Genomic DNA, 23,598 nt, shown 5'->3' on the forward strand with positions numbered 1-23,598 from the left:
GCGGGACGTTTTGGAAAGTCAAAAATCTCATACAAAATGACACTTAACGCAAACGCGTACGTAACGTTTCGCTGTCGAAAATATTTACACTAGGGGTACAGGCTATTGCGCTTTGGTATCAATATGTGTAACTTGTATCTTCCTCAAACGTGTGCCTCAGACGCTGTAGGCACCAAACATACCTGTAAGTTCCATGCTTCGCCCTGGCAATCAATATGGCACGCGTTTGATGCAAGACGAAGATGAAACGGTATCAAATAGTTGAACCCCCTGCAAACAAAGATGAAACGGCATCGAATAGTTGAACTCCCTGCAAACAAATATCTACCTGTACACAGACTAGAGGCTCGTTAATAAATGCTTGCAAATTTGAATACATGCGGCATGCATTCTAATAAAATAATTAATAACTATTAAATTAAAAACTTTAAAAACACTATATGCCAACAAAAAACATATAATGCCAAAAATCCGTAATAATTTTGGTAAAGAGCTAATAATCTTCAAACTGGTGGATCGATTTCTATGAAACATAGCTAAAACCACCGCAAGAAAACTCGCTTTCACGGAAAAAAAATCGTAATCGGCACGTCCGTTGAAGAGCTATTTATTTATTTAATTGTATGGCATAACATAATACAGAAGCATATAATATCCAAAGACCAGTTAGCCATTTGATGGCTTCGTCGCATAGGGATATCAATAGGGTCTTCTGGAGGAGCGAATACTATAAAGAGATACACTATCATAATGAGCATTCAGACCAGAGATCTCGGACCATCAGTCCGTATTTGTCAAATCAATGTTGAAGAGCTATGACGCCACAGATAGGCAGACACACATAAATATCTGTCTGTCTAGTATTCATGAACACACACACACAAACACATTTTATTTTTCTATATGCATACTTTATCGGTGTTAATATAGAAAAATTGGCATAATAAGATACCCCCTCCTTATTTATAATTCGTTCAAATATTTATTTTAAGAAACCTCTCGTTATAAATAAGGAATTATTTCAATTTTTATCACGATTATAGGTATATCTATCTGTATGTCTTTATCTATGTATCTTTTAACCAACCAAATAAGTACGAGTAAAAGATCGGGCATCCAAATAAACATGCCATAGATATAAAATAAAAATATTTCAAATATATATCACGCAAAAATAGATGGTAAATTATCTCTCCTTCCCAAAATCAGGAATTTTTAATATATATATTGTTTTCCATTAAATTCACATAACCTTCCAATCAAAAAAGCTGAACCAACCGCGTATTGAAATACCCTAAGAGTATCCCTTTAAAACCAAATTAAATTATAAAAAAATCGCGATCTCTAGAACTCAAGTCACGTACAGTCCACGGTGGAAATGTTTAACTTTTTACGTTCCGTTTAATTCGCGGGGCAAAGCTGGAAAAGAAAAAAAAAAACTCGCCTTTTTTGTCGACCATCCTAGGCGGCGCGGCGCGGTGCAGAAAATATTCCACATGATTTTATTACGGAGCGCTTTTCCATGGCGTTTTGTAGTGGTGTTCTTACATGTTTCAAAATGGTTTTGACAAGATTATTCCTCGCTTCATCTTTTTTATTTAAAACTATACTTAATATCGTTTGAAATAAGGTCGTGTTTTCAAAGATGGAAGTCATAGAGATCCGATCTAGACCAAGTTATCGTTTCATTTATATTGTAATCAAATTGATGTCCGTGTAGCTTTGAGTAGTGATGGAGTGCCGATGCGCTCCACTCTGGTTCCACTTTACATAGTTTGCTTATGGGTATTGTTTTTAAAAAGAATCTTGGACACATTGATATCCTAGTATGACGTTTCATCATAACCACGCTAACGTTACGCGCCATAACGCTATGGTGACTAGTCACCATATAATGGAGTGGAGTGGTGGTGGAGTTTTTATCTATTACGCTATTGCCTACGAAGCTGATGATCCTGGGTTCAAATCCTGGTAAGGGCATTTATTCGTGTGATGAGCATGGATATTTGTTCCTGAGTCATGGGTGTTTTCTATGTATTTAAGTATTTATAAATATTTATATATTATTGTTGCGACTGCAACTTAATATTATATAAAAAACAATGCAGTAGCTAAACGCAGCCGTCGGGCTCGGCTATTATTCGGAGGCTTTTTAAAAGCACCAATAGGAGCGCTCCACATAATCTGTATCGCGGCCAATTGGAAGCATTTAAATCTAAACCTTTTGTACTGATCAAGTCAAATATTGCAAATCACTCTTTCATCATCCTCCATACTATCAGCACCCACTTTCTACATTGAACCGTTTTGGCAAGAACCCTTGTAAACCAGTACCTTTTGGAAGATTATACTTCGCTTCATTATAAATCGAAGTTTTATTTAAGTCGTCGAGATCCTGACCTGCACGGCGGCTACAATTATATATATCGTTGCCTAAGTACCCTCAACACAAGCCTTATTGAGCTTACTGTGGGACTTAGTCAATTTGTGTAATAATGTCGAATAATATTTATTTATTATTATTATTTATTTATCTATCTTCAGCCGATTTGTATGTTTATTTAATTTTTACTAAACGAATTTTGTTGTAGGTACAAAAATTGGAATGCTTTAGGGTTCCGAAATAAACTAATTTCATTCATTCATTATGCCAAATCATTTTACGTCAAAGTATTCACAAATTTTTGCAACGCAACACACCCAATGCTTTATGTAAAAAGACAACAAAAAACATACAAAAATCGCTTAATACATCAAATGTAAAAACACGTAACATTTTTCAGAAAAAGCTGAATCACGACGTGTTAAATATTCTCAACCAATCCACCATTTCCCATGAATCTCTAAAATGGCTCACGATGCGCCATGTTCAAAATCAAATTACTTTCAGAAGCTCTTTTCAAACCGCAAATCCTCAATGCAATTTGAATCTTACTAAGTTCTATCAAGGTCTACACTAGATTGAAAAATTGTAGTTGCTATACGCGGTTTGGATAGGTTTTTGGCAATATTAAATTGACCCGCAAAAGCGGATTGCCTTTTGCTTTATTAGCGTACTAATTCGATTTTGTGGAGTCCAGCGTGACTTGAAACGTAAACAAAATTGATGTATCGATGTGATGCGAATACTGTAAGGCTATTAAATGGTCTGTAAGAGCTTTGGGAGGCTGGGAATGTCTAGACTTAATAAAAACAACTGTAAATTTATACGTAATAAAAAATCATGAGTGGTCAAAGCAATTACGTTCGCTTTTACCGAGCTCCCGAGACTTGTTCCTAGCGAGTGTCCTTTATATGTCATTTAATATGTTGACACAGGGGCATGGCACACTGCGTCCGATTCGCACGTCGCCCAGACGTGCGAGCGGGATGTCCTATAATACGCGCATAGAGTTTTCTCGCTCAAACTTCGGAGCGACGTCCGAATCAGACGCAGTGTGCCATGCCCCATACAGCATTATTCTGATTATAATAACAGTTAATGAATTAGATCAGGATTAGTTATGTATCTGACATGTCAGTGTCAAAAGTGACAATTCTTCAATCAAAAACGTTACTTTTGACAGTGACAGGTCAGATCTATAAGTAATCAAGATCTAATTCAATTTCAATTTCTTTTATTTTCCATGTAGGTATACAAAGATACACTTATGTCCGTCAATTATCGCACATTTTTTCCTTAAAACTATTACATTTTTAAGTACTTGAGTAATACAATTATCCCATACGTATTTTTCTTCCAAGTAATCTGACACTTTATAGAACGATTTTTCAATTAATTTATGTTTGACAAACTTGAATTTATAATCTGGCAAATTAATAATATGATTTGGAATTTTGTTGTAGAAATGTACTGCTTGTCCAATAAATCATACTCGTAACTTGTTATTAAAAAAAGAATACTCGTGATAGATAATTTTGTAAACTTTATTGTACTAGTGATATTGATAATGTTCTTATGATATTAGTTGTAAATTATTCAGCAATTAAACTTTTTGTCAGTCGCGACTCTCGTGGTATCTGACGTGGTACTGATAAATCCGCTACTTGACGCTAGATGTCGACTACGAAAATAATAAGCGTTTTGGTAAGAAAACAAATGTATGGAGTGAGCACTCTATGTTTACTTATTTCGCTATGTCACATCAGTGGAAGTAGCTAAGGTGACAATCGGTAATCGTTAAACACCAACCGACACGAAAAACAACTGAATGACAGATGACAATGAAATGTCGAATGGTCCAATCCATTCAATTATTTATTTTCCTCTAGATCGGCTTAGCGAATAACGATCGAAACCTCAGCCACGCCGGAGATGTCTAGTTCTGGCAAATGACAATGTTAATCACCGTTCATTATCGTCAAGCGTTATTACTTGTACTAACGACGCGATATCGACCTCTAATCGTATCAACGAGCTTGCGTCGAAGGCTGGATTGAACACTTCTGTTCTTTCAGAATAATATTCAATTTGATATTATTCGTTCATCTGAATCATTATATCAACAAATTTGATATTACTCGCAGTTCATCTTACTTTCATCAGTTTAAAAGTGCCAGGAAACTGATTGGTAGGTACCTAATATTAAATATACTATGTGCCGCAGAGATTTTTATGGAAGACGCGAAGTTCATGAAGACTAAAAGTTGCTAAGTAATTAGGTAACCGAAGAGTTGGTGGCTTCCTCGCACAACGTATCAGCAATGCGATAAAACGAGGAAATGCCGCCAGCATCCTTGGTACAATGCCTCAAAGGTCTATTTTAAATTTAAGCTATTAATTTAGTTTAGTATTGGTAAAAAGTCGCACAGGACCAAGAAAAGTGGCGCTGTATTGTGTCGGAGGCCAAGTCGCATTTTGGGTCGCTGAGCCAACGAAGTAAGTAAGTAAGTATTGGTACAGTTACAGTAATTAGGTTGATATAGCTAACTCCCTGATGATATCATCATATCTCATTAGATTTTCGTTTTTTTTTTATCGTCCTGAATTTGGTACTCCCTTTTGATTCGTCTTCTGCCATTTTTGTCATTATCTTATTTGGTCTGTAACTTGTCTCTCTCTTAATATTTCTTATTCGGTTTTCGTCAAGCTAGTAGAAAAATGTAATGTTGCTGAACGTGCGAAATGGCCACGAAGTTATGTGACGTCAGCATATAATTTTACTTTAATGTACACATGCAATTTACAGGACCCCAGTCTCACACCTTTAACACGGGTTCACTAAACTTTTTTCATACCTTTTTTGGCCTCTAAAAATGTCAGAGTGGCGCTTAATAATTTATATGCTCAGTGTCTACGTGCTTGTGGTTAATTACGTGTGACTTTCCAGATAAGCGTTTATTAAGGTAGAGTGATACCGCTGCGTCTGCGTAAGCTGTGGCAAATGTTGTTAAGGGACTTGTACGTGTGTAGACTTTATTCTATTACCGTTGGGTTTAATGTAAAATATTTTTCACCACACCTTATGAAGGCTTTCTTTATTCTTCAAATAATAACGAGAAAGTTGCATTTTATCCACAAATGTGGCGAAGTAATTTGATGCAAGCTTTAAGTTGTTTCCTTGGGTTGGCTAGTAGAATTGATTTTTAGGTGATGATTTTGAATGTCAATATTTAATAGCGTTTTTTTGCCTTGAACCCTTCGCAATGCTCAAGATTGCATTTTTCGATATAAATTTTGGAATCTTTCGTTTGCTTGTTTATCTGTTACATTACTTACATTAGCACGAAGGGTTAAACAATAACATTTCCACTCTTTAAAACGAATAACAATTTTATTGTTAATTTCGATATCATCAACGCTCGTCTCATTCGTTTTTTGTTTATTTCTTTGTTTTTACCACTTTGTATTCGTCACTCGTTCGTTATTCCTCCTTTTCGCTCTTTGACATTTTATTTATTCTTAATATTCTGTAACTTGTCTCTTTCTTAATAATACAGTGACGAATCCATCTTCTTACCCGAGTCTCTAATGATATCAAATTACTGAAAGAACAAAAATATTTTTGCTTGAACTTACGTGTGTTTCTGTAAAATAAATTTATTTTAGGTGAAAATATCATATCTAGCTTAAGTAAAACCTATATCAGGTTATAAGGTTAGGTTCATTTAATCTAAGCAGATCACTTTTTAGACTCTTTTCATTAAACTATCCCACGAGTATAACGATTATTTTAAAACTTTTATTCAAAGATACGATTTACATACAAGTAATGGTTCTTGTTATAACAGTATCGCAGCTCGTTAGTGGTTTAACATCTTGGTAAATAATTCCATCATTTTATATTACGGCCTGGTGTTCCGAAAGGTTGTAAGTTCGAGTCTTGCCCAAAGCAATTTTTCCCTTGTTTAAAAAAATGCATCGCTCACAGACGTACTAGTATTTCCTTATTAAAAAATAGTTTTTGAAATAAAGTTGTTAACGTTGGTGTCGTCAAGCTCACCATACTTATTAACCTATCGAATGAGCTAATGCTTTTACGGATACTGGAAAGCGATATGTAAATGTACTACATACCTATACAAGGCCTGGATGTTAGTGAGATGACGATATGAGTTGTACTGGTGTCCGACTTTATTACCTACATATAACATGAGTATCACATGATTATCCACCTGGTTTCTTGAGCTTAATAGTCGCCTCCAAACCTCCCCTTATAGCGACCCCATTCCTCACACAAAGTTTACCTTAAGTTCATATTAGCCTCACTGGATCACTGTTCACTCTGAGTACTGATAACGTTGGTCACAATATACCAGAGACACATCATTATTCTAATAACACCATAAGAACGTTCTTGACTTGATCTAAAAGCAAATATCACTGCCGCGTAGATTTGTTCGCACACAACCTCCTTTTTCCTACCGTCGTTCTCATCTACCCTCTCAACTTCCGTCAAAAAATCCCAATAACCTAGAAGCGGTTACTTAACTTACACCTGACTACTAGCGCCATCTACTCCATGACGTTGGCAAATATTAGCTGGTTCGCAATACGTTCGCGACAGTTGGTCGGCTTACCAAAACTATAACTATAACTTGGGTTTGAATTATGCCAGATAAAAAAAAAACTCGGGATATAATGTCAATAGTGGACTTATTAAGCATAAACAATTTCAATTGCATAGCTCTCATACTTCAGATTTTATTCATATCTAAAAAAACCCATTTCGTCACTCACTCACTGACTGATGATCATCAAAATCCTAAGGGTACTTCCTGAAGTAGTAGGAAGCTGGAATTTGGTAGGTAAGGTGTAGAGTTTGTGAAGTTACGACTTGTAGAGTTAGAAGCTTGACTCTAGAAGAGATCTGATAACTTTTTGACAGTGCGAGCTTTATGGTTTCGTCTTGGCAACATTTTACATGAAAATGTTTTTGATGCATGCATGGTTCTATCTTAATTTGATACGACCTTGGGTTGTATCATGGGACATTTAGTTCACACTCATTTGTACGCGTGAGATACCTGATGATATGACTCAAGGTAGTATTGAAATAAGATAAACATAATATCAAAATATCTAACTTTATACAAAACGGAAATAAAAATTAACATAGTTAAATAACAAAACTATAAAACTTATAATCGAAATCTTAACATAATAGTATATTACGATACAAGTGCGAAAAATAGGAAATTTAAATGTTCGACACAGTAACCTAATATGCTAATATTCGCACTAGAGCGGTAAAGTATTACCATATGTACTGTAAATACATTACTCTACTTGTTTTTTTTTGCTTTGTTTTCACTACCCTAAGGTAGTTTGGAAGAGATAGCTCTTTAGCGATAAGACCGCTTGTTGTCTACTATAGTTTAGGTTATGTGCTTAATTTGTATGTCATGTTCTTTTTCATATTGGTGAGCAATGAGGGATATTTGTATTATATTGTAAATAAGTAAAAGTAATCTTAAATAAAACAATTATTTAAACAGAAGTGGCCTCTAGACAGCGATTCAGATTGAGATTTAACAGTTTGTAATGGTTTTGGTTTTGATATGACCTTGAGGAATTTTTACCCTGATTAGTGAATATGAAATGAATTGGAAGTTGTGCGATAGATGCGCACCAATCACAAAGACGATCGTCAAGTTATCTAGTGGTTTTGATATGACCTTGAAAATTACTCACCCTGAATATGATATGAAGTGGAAGTTTTGACTATCCAATTTTTGACTATCGTCATAGTCGTATCAAAACTAGTTCAAAACCATAAAAACTTGTTAAATTATAATCAGCCTTAGTTCGAACCAATAAGTTTGGAACTTATGTACAAAATGACTGTAATTTGATACTTACCAATATTTTACGACGAAGGTAAACTGTTAAGTAAAAGTAAACATCGCGAGGCAACAGGGCTAACCCTAATTTTTCCATCCGCGTTGGAAAATCAGTTGTTAGTCGCTTTCAGAAAATTACCTACACCATGCTATATACATACTTGGGATAAAAATATTGCCCTGCAATATTTGGGGGTTGGTATCCTTTAGAATGCAACTGGGTAAAAACTAAGACCTGTTTTCTTTTTCTTCTTCTTCTACCTAGCGTTATCTCGGCCTTTGCCAGGGCCCACTTTCCTGCTTGCTTTTCTCCACTTTGCGCGATCCTGGGCGTCCGCTTGTGTGAACCCGTTTACGCTCATATCAGCTTTCACGACATCGAGCCTTCGCTTTTTTAGTCTGCCGTGAGGTCGGGGGCCGTTAAGCATTTGTTTCCTACGCAGTCAGCTGGCCTGCGACAAACGTGGCCGAACCACCCGAGGCGACATTGCGACGAGTGAAAAATGAAAAAAATACTTTGGTCTTTACCACCAACCCTTGCAATTTTTATTGTTAACACAATACTGCACACAGCTGTGGTGATTGTTCTACCATTTCTTAACTTACCACATTATGACTAGGGATCTCATACTCTCTACGGCTCTCTGAATGTCACTGACAATGTCCGAAATATGATACAGAAATGATCCTTGACTGTTAATGCCACAGTTTTAGAATGAAGCATAGAAGTTTGGCATGGATTGACGTCGCACTTTTGATATTTGACAGGCAATCTCGGCCATTCTAGCTCTGTGGTACATCAATAAGTATTGACATATATCAAGTTTCCACTAATATTAGTGGAAACTTCACTGGCTTTTGGTTCACTTAAATGTACTGTAACCTTGTGTATAAATGATGTTCTTTGTTTTCCTTTGCTGACGTTGGCAAGAAGACTGCTAGGCTGAAGTGGGAATGGACTGCTCACGTCTGCCGCATGCATCCAGACGGGTGGGCTATCAAGTGGATGCCAGAAGATGGGTGCGGACGCGGTAGGCCTAAACGAAGATGGCGGGATGACCTAGATACCTTCCTCAACAACTGGCCGGAAGAGGCGCTAAATCGGGAGTCGTGGAAATCAAGAGAAGAAGCTTTTGTCCAGCAGTGGGAAATTAAAATAATCTAGGAAAAATTAATTGAATTCTGGAATTTTTATATCCTAATTAAATAAATACTAAATTTTCTCTGTTCTAACATTAAATAACTTAATAGGATTAAGTGTCTGTTGACATCTTCAGCATTCATTCTGATTGTATTACTCCCTCTTACCTTGTTTACTTCGACCCTATTAGTATTTCCCGCACAAAGCAAAGCCTTCTCCAGATCATTAGGCTTCTAATTTAATTGTGTCCAAACCCACAGACTCATTAATTCTGCAGGAATTAAATTTCCATCTTGAGGGACATCGAGCTGAAAGACGTAATGGAATAAACATGAAACAGGGGGTTTTGAAGGATATTTCACATTTTTTGTCTGAAACTCTAGCTGTAAGGTCGAAATTCGCGTTTGAAGTCAGTTATTTAGAAGTAATGGGATGTAGGCACCCTTTTTGAAGTCGGCAACCGTGCAGTTACGGATGAAAACAAAATGGGTCATATAGACACTTTTAAACAAAATATAACATCTGAAAGGGACCCTCGAGATTATTAATGCGAACCCGACCTAGTTTTAATGTTTTAGTGGAGTCTGGTTTGAAAAGAGAGGGCGTTGCAAACTATCCTCTCATTTGAATCTGGGGCAGTCACGCCAGGAAAGTAGATAAGGGAATGTGGCATATAGGTGAGGGCCTTCGCATTGGGGCCACATACATTGATTAGTGTTTATAGCGAGTTCATACATTTATTATTTAAACGCACGTAGTAAATGTATGAACTGGCAATAAATAATACTTCCAACTTCAAATATGCTTTATTCAAGTAGTCAAGTGTCCTCATTGAACTATGGAGTGTGGAATTAAGAGGAGTGGCATCTCTTACGGTAGAACTGTTGCAAAAGTGTCCACTATAAATAATACACCAGCTATAAATAATAGTTCCAAATCTCTCCAGAGTAGCTAAGAACCTAGGCGTTATTGACGGAGTGAATTGCGCTGTCTATGATTTGATTTTTTTGTTCAAGTACTCTAGGTATTGTAGTTTTTTGATGACACTTTTTGGTACATGGAGATTTCGTTCCTTATCTCCACCTTCCGTACATTGAACAGATTCTAGGTCACTTCATATTGATAAATCAAATGATATGTTGATTATGACATTTGATATAAACAAATTGTTGACATAACAAAGTGTAAAATATCTTGTCAGTCAAATACACATGATGATAATTTAAATAAATTAATAATTAAATTATTTTGTTCGGTAAACGAAAAAAATGAAGATGAAAAATGAAGAAAAATATGTTTGAAAAGTTTTCTTGATGTCTATTTAATGTTTATTGTTTTAATGTTAATTACCTTCTCGTAAAATATCGGTAGCTAATTTTTTAGCAACTTATATATAAAAACTGATGATGCAGGCATGATGCAGGTTATATTATTTTTAACTGTTTCTTTGCGATTAATACAACTTTGGGCGGCCATTTACAAAATTATCTACTTTTTTAAATACTTAAATTTGAAAAGCGTGAAATACGCTTATAAATTAATGTTATCATAAAATTACAGCCATTAATAAGTAAATAGTACAGGAACTCAACTGGGAGTGTTCTAACTGTACCAGTTTATTGTTTTCATTTTACAGCTAAAACGTGGATAATTGGAATCGCGAGGGACCGGCCATTTTACATAATTAAAAGGGGTATTCCATTTGACTTGTGTTTCTAATATCCACCACAAATTGGGCGACAGTAAGATCGTTTCGCAGGTTATACATAAATTTATTTTTACTAAATGTAATTTACTTTAAGAATATAGCTTTTAGGCAAACAAAGTCAAATCAAAACATCTTGACTCTTGTAAAAGCTTTTTAAATCTAGACACCCTTAAGAGCGTATTTTTTTTTTATAAAAGCATATTCAAGATAATAAAGATCACATAATTTTTTACATTAAGGCTGTTCTTTTATCAAAAGAGATTACAATGCCTATCAGCGTCTATTGAAAGGAAACCTGGCGTATCACAGGCTTTTAGATCCAACTAAGCATTTATTCGAACAACTCATCCTATAAGAATAATGCCACAAAACGACAAAGCCTAAAGTGACGCATCCTTTCATAACCCACAAATACTTATTAGCATTTTACCACTTTTTTCAACGATCGAACCCTTTCGCTCATTATATCGATACATGTTATATCCACTAAACCATCGTAAAAAGACCCCTAACCGTGTTTTACTTTGTCCTTAAGCTTGCGAACGGCGAAATGAGAGAGCTCTTTATAAACTGGCAGAGCATTCCGCGCTTTCAAGAAAAAGGGTTTACTTGGACCGACCTACTTCTTCAGAGCGTTTTAGGCGCCCTTTAGAAAAATATTCATATAAAAATGCGGATATGAATGTTGCGTTTGGATATTGCCAGAATATTTGGTCGTTCAATAAAACGAAGGATGTACCGAGCGTTACGTTAATGCTTTATTGTTGGTATTGAATTGGGCTTTTGTGGGACCGCAAGTCTTTGTTGCTTGACATTTTCTTTTAGAGTTTAAAGGGCGTTCTATTATTCTTTAATGTATCGAGGGGCTAGTCTCAAAGATATAAATAAATAATAATATTATTATAGGACAGTATTACACAAATTGACTAAGTCCCACAGTAAGCTCAATAAGGCCTGTGTTGAGAGTACTTAGACAACGATATATTTAATATTAAATACTTAAATACATAGAAAACACCCATGACTCAGGAACAAAATATCCATTCTCATCACACAAATAAATGCCCTTACCAGGATTTGAACCCGGGACCATCAGCTTCGTAGGCAGTGTCACTACCCACTAGGACAAACCGGTCGTCAAGATATGATCAAATAATAACGATAGAGTTAAACAAAGCTAAGTTCGCAGCGATTTTGATAGGCCAGACTGTGCAAGTGTTATTTAAACGTTATTATGTGTGGAGTTTGACGTTTAAAATAACACTTGTACAGCCTGGGCTGTCAAAATAGCTGCCAACTTAGCATGGTCTAATTATATGTATTTATTTGTGTTAAATAACATGGAAAATAACAGCTACATTTTCACAGCTAGAGGTACAAAAAGGAGTGAATCATTTATGTAGGAGTGAAATTATAATTAAACATTTCAAGACATTTTGGCGTCTGATAAAATGTTATTTTACGATCCATAAATACCATCAAGTAAGTATAATAACATCGAGCGCTTTAAATAGAAATTTGAAGCCTTCTTGGCTCTTACGTCAAAAGAACATACTTTGGAACTTTGACATTTCGAATATTATTTTTGTCTTTTTCGAGATTTATTATGTAAATGAAAGAATCAAACTCTAAATATCTATCCATTTCTCATGCTGAAAGTGGGTCGTTGTTGTTCTAAAAAGTGTGCAGAAAATGATACGGTTCTGCTCTAGAGCACTGTACTTTCTAAGTACTTATTTTTTCTCTTTTATATGACGGACAATTAAAATTATGTTTATGAATGGAATTGTTTTACAGTTTCCATTCTGAAGATGAACTCCCCATTCCATAAATAACAATAATTTTACCTAAATTGTTAATTGAAAGTAACCTCAAGGAATACTACTTAGCCGTGTTTTTCAAATCTCAGAGCTCAATGGTCCACGTTAAGCCCACGGCTTCATCTCAGAGTCCACCATCTTGCACCAGCCTGGCGGCGCTGGCTTCCCCGAGGTTGCCTGACTCCAAATGGACACGTACATTACTTTCCTTGTATTCGAAAGAGTGTTTAACGGGTGACAATGTACTATTGTTGACTAAATGTTGGCTTCACTCTTTTACGTAGGTTACGTGTTAAAATTATAGAAAAAACAAAAGAAGTCATAATTATATTGATTTATTTACTTACACAGATTTTAGCTTATCCCTTTATACAAAATTTTCTATATATCACAATCAAATAGCGACGAGAATCATTATTTTAAACAATGACTAGTGACATCAATGAATATAATGTTATGTCACGTTTACATTGGTCTGATTACTTATTATATGTGCCATTTTCGAGCGAAAGGTACCACATTGTTTGTTGACGATTTGATAGATTATTCGTATAAAGATACAATACGAGGACGACCTTATGATAAGCGAAAAAGTGGTACCTATAGCCAGAGTTGGACGTAATCGATTCCTTTTGGAATTAATTACACGATTACATTCCAGTAATCATGATTCCTCATTAATCGATTATTTGGGTAATCAAAATTAATGTAATACTGTACTTTGATTACGTCTGTCATCCATTCCTTTGGAATCGGTATTGTAATCCACTACTGTAATATTGATTCCTCGGTAATCAAGTACTTAAGTAATCTGAATTACTTTACTTCAATTCCAGGCTTATTACTTAATTGGCAAACCTTATTTTATAATTTTGTTAATGTCACTAAAATTGTTTTTGGTCTACATGTCATTCTAGCATTTCACTTTCACATTAAATTTTGGTGTTGAATCTTAAAAATTGGGTTAATATTTATAACACAATGACATGCATGATTGATGTGGAGGAATTTCGATGTTTTAAAATGGAACTTCAGGCAAAATTAGAAATAACCAAAATTCGTCAAGGAAATGCCAATTACGGTAAGATATAAAACAAATAATAGTTATTATTTTTAAAACCATAAAAAGGTCATGTTTATTTATGTTAGGTACCTGTTTATTTTACAGAGCCCAATTTATGCTGCTGTCTGCTAAATTTTCGTGAGAGGTGCCTGAAGGTGATGTTCAAACGAAAACACTTTTTAGATTTTGAAGATTGTTGGGAAGAAGTAATGGAGGTATTTCGAAAACACCAAGAAAAGGGCCTTCGTTACAATAAAGACCTAAGAGATGATAATTGCACATGTGTTACACAGCCATCACATTTAAGAAAACAACTATTGAAGATACCTCCACAAGTATTTGAAACATTTTGGTTTGAGGCTGTAAATAAAATTGAAAAATATGCAGACGATTTTAGTAAATAATGATTTCCCGTCGTATTTTATGGAAATTATTCGTGCCTTGTCAACTATTTCAGGGAGAGTCCTAAAGCAAATTAAAATAGATAGGGTAAATTTTATTAATTTTCATCAATATACGATAGTAAAGTAAGTATAATTCATTACACCTGTACCTGTACTCGAACTTGAAGATTTTCCCGCAGTGAACGTGTTAAATAAACACTTCAGATACCAGATTATAATTCCCAAGGAAGTGTACAGAGTACAGATGTAGTGCATAATGTTTTTGAATCGTCTCTGCCGCTATAATTGTGTTATCAGACCTATTTAGATAACGTTGAAGAGGTCCTACTAAAATATTATAATATGCCTCACTGACAATGTCAATTGAACTTGACAAATGTAACTACACTTCAGCGGGTTTACAATCCAATAGTCCAATTTATAAATCCATCCCATAACTCCACTATGGATTTGGATTCACCAGCTGTCGGCGAAGAAACATCAGCCTCAAGTTCCGAATCTGAAATTTTATTTGATGGTACGTTTTTTTCCAAAATTACGTCTAAAACAACAAATTCGTCCACTGTGGCAGCGTGCGTGAAATGTTTACCATTAAACGTTGAAGTAAAAGGCTATAAAAAATGCTCTTCCAACTTCATTAAACACCTGAAGAGAAAACATGGACCTGACTGTGTTGAAGAATACAAATCATATTGCATACAGAAGAAAAGAAAAAAGCCGCAATCAACATCAGTTCAAAATCGTCAAGTGCTTAAAACTAGCAGCTCTTACTCTCAAGAAGAGTTTGATAGCGACGTAGTAAAATTTTTTTTACATTCGATGATACCACTCAGTTGTGTAGAAGATCCACATTTCATTCGAATCTTAAAGAGACTGCATGTCGACAGTTTGGGATTGACTATTATGAGTCGTACAACTTTGACCCGTCGTATAAATCAACATTATGATGATCAAGTTAAAGTAATTAAAGATTTAATGAGCAGGGTAAATTTTATCTGTGCAACTGCAGATATCTGGTCCAGCCGGAAAAGAAGTTTTTTAGGCCTGACGGCACATTGGATCGATCCTGATACTTTTCTAAGATCATCGAGGGCATTGGCATGTCGGAGATTCCCGGGAGTGCATAATTATGAACGCATAACTAATCTACTAAGAGACATTTTACATGAATTTGACTTAGATTTGCCTAAGATTGTTGCTATTACTACAGATAATGGTAGCAATTTTGTTAAGGCTTTTAAAGAATTCGGAGTTCACCCAGGTAGCATAGAAACAAATGACAATTGTGAGACCGTTTCTAATGTCTCTAATGATGATATCGAAGAAGAGCCCTTGATGATTTCAGATTCAAATAAAGGTTGTATTGACTTTTTAAATGATCATGCACTGCTACCGTATCATATGCGATGCTGTTCCCATACTTTGAATCTGATAGCCACAACAGATTTAAAACATTTACTTACCACTGACACTGCTCTGTCCAACATTCATAAGAGTGTAATAGATAAATGTAATCGTCTTTGGAAAATGGCGAATCGTCCCAAAAGCTCTGAAATCATCCAAAATATATTGGGACATAATCTTAGTCGACCAGGCGAAACTCGTTGGAACAGTATGTATGATGCCCTAAAGCAAATTTTATCGATTAAAGAAAAAAACAGTGTTCTACATGAAGGGCTCGGTTTGGAAAATCCGCTGCGTAATACAGATTTCAATTATATAGAAGAATATCTGTCTTGTTTGAAACCCGTAGCAGCAGTACTGGATATTCTTCAAGGAGAAAATAATACCTATTACGGTTTATTGCTACCAACACTACTGATGCTTAAAAAAAAAGTACATGCCCTACAGCAAAACAATTATCAATATTGTAAACCAATTGCGGTTCAATTATTAAAACAAGTGCAGAGTCGTTTCGACGATTTATTGAAACTTACAGGACCTGCAGCAGAAAAAGCAATTATCGCCGCTCACAGCTATCCCAGGTTCAAGAACTCATGGTACCAATGCGTGGATTCCGAACATCACGCTAGGTTAAAAAATATGTTTTTGACGGCTGTATCGGAGGAATCTCAACATCATTCAAATATCGAGCCTGAGATATTTCAACATACACATGACTTTGATGACGCGTTTTACGATTTCAGTAATTCAAATAGTGACAGCAACACTAGCGGCGGCAGCGGCGGACACTCAATCAGAGCAGAATATTGTATATTAGGATATCTATCAGATACATCACGGTCATTAGATATCCTGAACAAATATCCTGAGATAAAAAAAGTTTTTCTGAAGTATAATACACCTCTGACCTCTTCAGCTCCCGTAGAACGACTGTTCTCTTATGCGACTATGACAAATACTCCAAAAAGCAACCGATTAACAGACGAGAACTTTGAGCGACGAGTTATATTAAAAGCCAACTTGAATAATGAAAAACATTCTTAAATCTAAGAAATAATTCACTTAGCTTTGTACCTGACCGATAATTCATATTGTCAATTGTGTCTGGACCCACCTCACTCTTTTGTAATGAAAGATATTGTACAGTCGAGTTCATAAATATATGAGTATTGCCAGGGCTTCACAAATAAATGTACATGGGAAAGTTCATCATTCATAATTATACTTTAGGAAAACCTTTTTTTTATGGAAAATGCTCATATATTTATGAACTCGACTGCAAGTACAGTCAAGGCGTTACCGTTGCCGTTACCCACTAAAGGGTTAAACGATAAATTTTAAAGCCGTACTTAATTTTAATTACGCATATTTAATTTAAAGCTTAAGTAATAGCGACAAGTTTATTTTAATTTTATTTAGTTGAGTACAATAAATAAAACTAATATTTATGATTGAAGAAACTATTTTTATTTCATACATGTTGTGTGATGGATGTGGAATCAGGAATATCTTGAGTTTCTTTGAGCAATCCTTTTTTTCTCGCCGAGATTTGTATAGTGTTTTCTCAAAAATTCGCATACTTAAGTAGAGTCCGAATTTAGGGTCCATTTTGAAATCTAAGATGGCGGCACGTTTTTAGGGTCACGCAAGTCAACCAGGAACCCTTAGGTCGGCCTTACACATTGTGAATCATAATTCATATTATGAGTTCAGAATGCACGGACGGAATTGCATAAAATATACCTATATTACCTATCCATTTTGTATACGAATTAGTCGAAAACGAGTATAATAAAGAATATTGCAAAAAAATTTGCTGCCATCTTGGATCTTAAAATTGACCCTAAATTCGGATGCCACGTATGCGAATCAGTCAACACGATATTTAATTGTATGTTTGAGAAAACTTCGTTTAAAAGACACTTAACATATAGAAGTAATCTGGAAGTAATCAAGTCAACAATTCCAGTAATTTGCAATCGACAATGATTCCCAATTATTAGTAATGGTAATATTTGTATAGATGATTACTGATTCCATAATATGTAATGGTAATTTACCGTTTCACTTGATTACATTACAAGTAATCTGACACCTAGTAGTAGATTACAAAGTAAAATCAAGTAATCGTGGAATCAGGAATCGATTACGATTTGCCCATCTCTGCCTATAGCTTTAAAACGACACATATGATGTGAAGACAAAAAATTTAAAAATTGCCAGTTGAATATGAACCGACAATGTAGAAAATACATTTTTTTTAATATAACGAAACCAAAACAAATGCAACCCTGTTCCAATTGAAAATGATTTAAATTGAACTTAATAAGTATAGGGTGAGTCTTAGGGCCTGTTTCCAAGTAAAGTATTGGATAGCCAATTAACAAATAAATTAACTGCCAGATATAATTTCCTACAAAACTCAGCACTTTATCTACCAGTGAAGCTTATTTGAAGATTGTGAAATACCAACGATGACTTTATTCGTCAGATAAGTAACGAGTAGCTTATTCAGAACTTTACTTGGATATTGTGAAACAGGTTCAGGATAATACTGATGTTAATTCACGGGATGAGTAAGAAGTGCTAGTTATGCTTTACTTTAAAGTCTAGGCTATTGCCACAATGATCAACCAGCCCAATGTAAACGTGTTCTTATAATGCATGTACTATCAAAACTAAAACTTATTTACAATTTTTACATGTCAGGAACCATCCCATTCATCAGCATAGTTAGGAAAATAAGTGATTTTATTTATTTACGCATAGGGTAGACCTAGGCGATACGGATCACAGGGTGAATCGGTTCAGACTAAAAAAACGTTGATTTCTAAAATATTGCGTATGACTAGCGTCGCAAGATAAGAGATGTTCAGTGGTATTTTTTGCGGTGATATTAATGCAATATTTCAAATATCAACCGATTTTTCATTTTGATCCAATTCGCCCTGTGATCCAATTCGCCTCGGTCTATACTAAATAACTACAATAATAGGTAACATTAAAGTCCTAAATAATTTAACATTAAGCTATGATCAGATGAATGGCATTGTTAAGATATCCTTTGATATCGAAGAAGCGAAAATCGAAGTTCGTAAATTGCGGGCATCTTTCTCTGTCACTCTAATTACGCTTTCATTGAAGTAAAAGAGAAAGATCCCCGCAATTTGCAAATTTCGGTTTTCCCGGTAGGCCCTCAGTGCAGACCAATTGAATTTGAGATTCAATGGTAATGCATAGGTAATTTGATATTTAGCAGGTATACGAAAATATACTGGTAATTTTTATTTAGTATTTACCTGCAACCTGTCGATTGGAAGTATATTTTTAGATTTCTGTAATAAATACTTGTAAGTTTAAGTGGGGTAAAAGAAACATACTTTATTTTCCTCGGGGTAAGGGATAAGGGGTAAGGGGTATTTCTCACAGATTATTTTTCCTGCAAGTGACCCCCTTGCCCCATAGTTTCTCTTATACCACCTCACCTTACATAAATATCGATGACTCATATTTGAATTAAAGTGGAACCGACAACAGTGGTACATATTTGAATATATAGGTAAGTGGGGATTATCACTACCATATACGGAACAATTTATATTCTTTGTATGAAAAGAAATTTAGTAGTTTTCCATTAACAACACAGAAATAAATTAACACTGTGAACCTATAGTGGCCTAGTGGCTAATACAGGCTACATTAAAATTTACTTACTAACGCCTGGGGCCAATTTCTCGAATAATATTAGTCTAATATTATTAGTCTCATAATTTTATTATTAATGTTATTTATGCAGTGTTGATAGTTCTTGGATTGATATTATTAGTCTAATATGGTTCAAGAAATGGGTTCCAGGGGCCCATTTCTCAAACGGTATTAGGCTAAAATTATTAGTATGTTGTCATGGAAACCCATACGATTTGACAGTTTGTGAACTAAAAATATTAGAGTAATACCGTTTGAGAAATGGGCCCCTGGTGGTCATTACAAGTATGACGTAAGTATATGTTTGGTAAATATACGATTTTCTTTCTTAAGTTTTTTTTACAATATTATTTATATCAATCAGTCCCTAATACACCATAGAAAGTGTCACATTTTATAAATAAGGAGTTCTGTACCCCTAGTGTAAATTTATTCTTTAGCGAAACGTGACGTACGCATATCGTTAAGTCTCATTTTGTATGGGATTTTGAGTTTCCAAAATGTTCCGCTTGGCGCGCTGTTTCTAAATCCTATACAAAATGAGACATAACGCAAACGCGTACGTCACGTCACGCTATCGAATAAATTTACACTAGCGGTTCAGAGCCCCATAAATGTTTTAATTATAGTGCCTACATTTCAATATAAGTGTGAAAAATAGGAAGTGTTTTAAATCGACACAAGTTGCGAATTGCCTATTCGCACATGTATCGTACAACATTTTACAGTACGGTCACGTCTGAAAATATCAATACGAAAAAAGTACCAAAAAGATGTATACACGACTTTATTGCCAACATATTAAGGTAGTGTATACATATTTTTGGCACATTTTTCGTACCGATATTTTCAGATGTGACCGTACTGTAAATGTAATTACTGGTTTTGTTTTTAACGGTAATTAATTAAATCATTATTAGATTTCCCATTTCCTTTCAGTCGTTAAATGAAACTGCTTTGATAATTATGGCAATTATAAATACAATTAACGTATAATTTTTCTTGTACTCTTTTCAGAAACTGTTGCTTATCAAAAAATTTAAATTCCGTTATTCGACCACGGACCATTTTACAACATCATAACCCACTCAAGATAGGCAAAAATTACGACAAGAAAAACTCTAGATACTTTACTGTAAATAATACAGACCTGACAGGCAGTTGCCTTTAATACACTATTTCCTAAAAAACTGAGTCTGTAAAAATTTAACTTACATTTAAAGTTCACCCTTAATTGGTTTCGAGGCTTGCAGAAGATCAGTTAAGCTCTTTAATTTTTAGGAAGGTGGATTTTACTTTTGAAGAGAAATAGTTGATATTCACTCAGAATTGTATGCTGATTTAGCCTACTGACAGATCTTTACTGTATGGTTACCGGTCAATATTTGCTGAGAAGGACAGTTTATAAGTTATTTTATTTCCTTGTCGCTCTTAGCAGCTAGATAGCAGAAAATATGCTGCGGCCAGGGCTCGAAACCGGTATTGTACCTGATAATGTCGTTTCAAAATAGTTATATTATTTCGTTCATTAACCGGTTATTTGGTGGAGTGTGAACTAATAAAATACCTTTTCTCTCCTAACCGGTAAGAAGAGCAAACGGAATTTTATGGTTCGCGGGGAACGGTACCTATTAACCAGTCCCTCTCGGCTTTCGGAGATTCTCGGTGAAACTAGTTGTCATACGTAAAAGGGACAGCAATACTTTCTCGTTCTATCTTGCTTCGATATTTTCAATTTAACCAGTTAATTTCGAAAGAATTTGGCATAAACCGGTATTTTAATAGAACAGTTCTTTAAACGGTAACGAAACGATTGAATGAAACCGGTTTGAAAAACAAAACGGTTTCCAAGCCCTAGCGGCAGCCGGATATAAATTATTTTACCCATTTAACACATTTTTTATATTTTTGAGCAACTACAAGTCAAGATCGCCATTTAAACGCACAAAAAACACTTAAATTTTAACTAAAATGACGATGGTATAATATGTACTGTCAGTTTCTACGACGAGATCAAAATCAAAATGGCGTACAGCAAGATGGCTGCAGAGTTGCTCGGCGCGCGCGACGCTAGCGCTGAGGCAGGGTTGCGGACGCATGAGCGAAACTCCTGGTATTCTGCGCGGGTGATCGCGCAGTAATGGACGTGTACACACGCCGAGTCACAGTCGAAGTCTGGCGCGTGGCGGACTCGTAATGCGTTTATGTACCTGGTAGAAAGAAAGCGGATTATTAAAAAGTTTTGGGTTTGTAATTACTGAAGAAGAAAATAATTTGTATCACGGTTAAATTCACAACAAACGAACGGGGAGCTTAAATAAAAAAAAAACAGTATTGCGATACAACGAGGAAATGCCGCCAGCATCCTTGGTACAATGCCTCAAGGGCCCATTTAAGCTTGTTATAGTAATCTTCTGTACACAGGGTGTTTATTTAGTCACCTGCAGTAATTTACGGGTGAATATATAGGTCATACTGAGCCACTTTTACTATGGGACGAACCCCGAAATCGCGAAAAAAAATTGGTCGTTTCATACATTTTGGCTGTCTGACTGACCTTTTCTATGGGAGAGTAAATTTTATTTTGTCAATATCGGGATTGGTCCCATAGTAAAAGTTTCTCAGCATGACCTATATATTCACCCCGTAAATTATTGCAGGTGCAGGTATTGTTATTGTTGCGAATGCAACTTATTATTATATAAAAATCAATGCAGTAGCTAAACGCAGCCGTCGGGCTCGGCTAGTATTCGGAGGCTTTTTAAAAGCACCAATAGGAGCGCTCCACATATTCTGTATCGCGGCCAATTAGAAGCATCTAAATTTAAACTACCTTTTTGTACTAATTATATTGCAAACCACTCTTTCATCATCCTCCATACTATCAACACCTACTTTCTACATTGAACCGTTTTGACAAGAACCCTTGTAAACCAGTACCTTTTGGAAGATTATACTTCGCTTCATTATAAATCGAAGTTTTATTTAAGTCGTCGAGATCCTGACCTGCACGGCGGCTACAGTTATTGTAAATAAAATGATCGTACATCGACAAACGACTATTTCCATACATTATTTGAGTTTCGATTGGCGCTTTCTATCAATAATTGTTATCCTGGCTATGCCTCCTGGGTGGTTTTATTCCCTCTGTTTTGAAGACTAATAGAAACACTCATAGGTACCTAATTTAAGTCATTTTCGTCGTGTTAACGTTGTGTTCGTTTTTTAACCCCCGCGTTTCATAAAGCTGACGCGTGTACTGAAGACATTAACTATCGTAATATTAAGTTTTTTTTAAAGAGGAACTGGAAATGGTTCAACCGATAATGTCTAAATAATTTTCATATCATAAAGGCCGTTTTCGCCTTTTTTTATTATGGAACCCTAAGACAGTTTTGAAATTTTCTTAGTGTTTATTTATTGTTCTCACTAGATTCCGACCACTGTGTTACCCATGAGCAGTACATTATCTAGCTCAGAAAGTTAAGAAGAGTGTGAAGTGAGTATTAAGCTTAAAGAAGTGTATTTATCGTATAATAGATGTCGCTAGGTGCCTCTCTAATGCGGATATGAAGGATAAGCTAACTGTCATCGGCTAAGTCTCGGTAGCTCAGTCGGCAGAGCAATGGTCTAGTGATCCAGAGTCGTGAGTTCGAGTTTCACCAGTGAGTTTTTATACTTTTCCTTTATTTCTAAGCATTCTGGTAGCGTTTACAGGTTTCTGCTATATACAAAATTAATTTAAGTATTAACATTGAATATTGAAAATACCTTGTATAATTTTTCGTCGTCAAAGAAATTCGAAACAGTTACGAAAGCCACACACCGAATAACATAGCGAGAGAGTGAATGATTGCATGTATAAATGCATAAAGAAACAAAGAGAATAAACAAATACAGCCAGCGCTTTGGTAAAAAAAAACTCATCTGCATATGGAAGGCTGAACGTAACATTTTGTATTTTTTGGAGGAAAGGTTAAAATTGCAAAGTAAAGGCAATGGCATTGTTCGAACGTCAGATGTGTGTAATTGGGATGAGGGATATTAAGCTGTAAAAGTAGGCACGGTTA

At 35.3% G+C, this 23,598-nt stretch overlaps 2 protein-coding genes across 2 annotated transcripts in view; one reads left to right on the forward strand and one right to left on the reverse strand.

Moving 5' to 3' along the window:
• The first annotated feature begins 13,562 nt into the window (after positions 1–13,562).
• On the forward strand, positions 13,563–17,283 carry LOC133520816 (uncharacterized). The gene is made up of 2 exons (XM_061855489.1): positions 13,563–14,033; positions 14,121–17,283. The coding sequence occupies exon 2, from the start codon at positions 14,864–14,866 to the stop codon at positions 16,865–16,867; it is 2,004 nt and encodes a 667-aa protein (XP_061711473.1). The 5' UTR covers positions 13,563–14,033; positions 14,121–14,863; the 3' UTR covers positions 16,868–17,283.
• Positions 17,284–17,990: 707 nt separating this feature from the next.
• The window catches only part of LOC133520817 (acid sphingomyelinase-like phosphodiesterase 3a), a 121,007-nt gene continuing 115,399 nt past the window's right edge, over positions 17,991–23,598 (reverse strand). The window contains exon 10 of the mRNA XM_061855490.1: positions 17,991–21,738. Within this exon, the coding sequence (XP_061711474.1) occupies positions 21,531–21,738 (208 nt within the window). The 3' untranslated portion in view covers positions 17,991–21,530. The remainder of the gene's footprint in view (positions 21,739–23,598) is intronic.

The sequence above is a fragment of the Cydia pomonella genome, chromosome 8, assembly GCF_033807575.1.
Source record: "Cydia pomonella isolate Wapato2018A chromosome 8, ilCydPomo1, whole genome shotgun sequence".
Classification (NCBI taxonomy): Eukaryota; Metazoa; Arthropoda; class Insecta; order Lepidoptera; family Tortricidae; genus Cydia; species Cydia pomonella.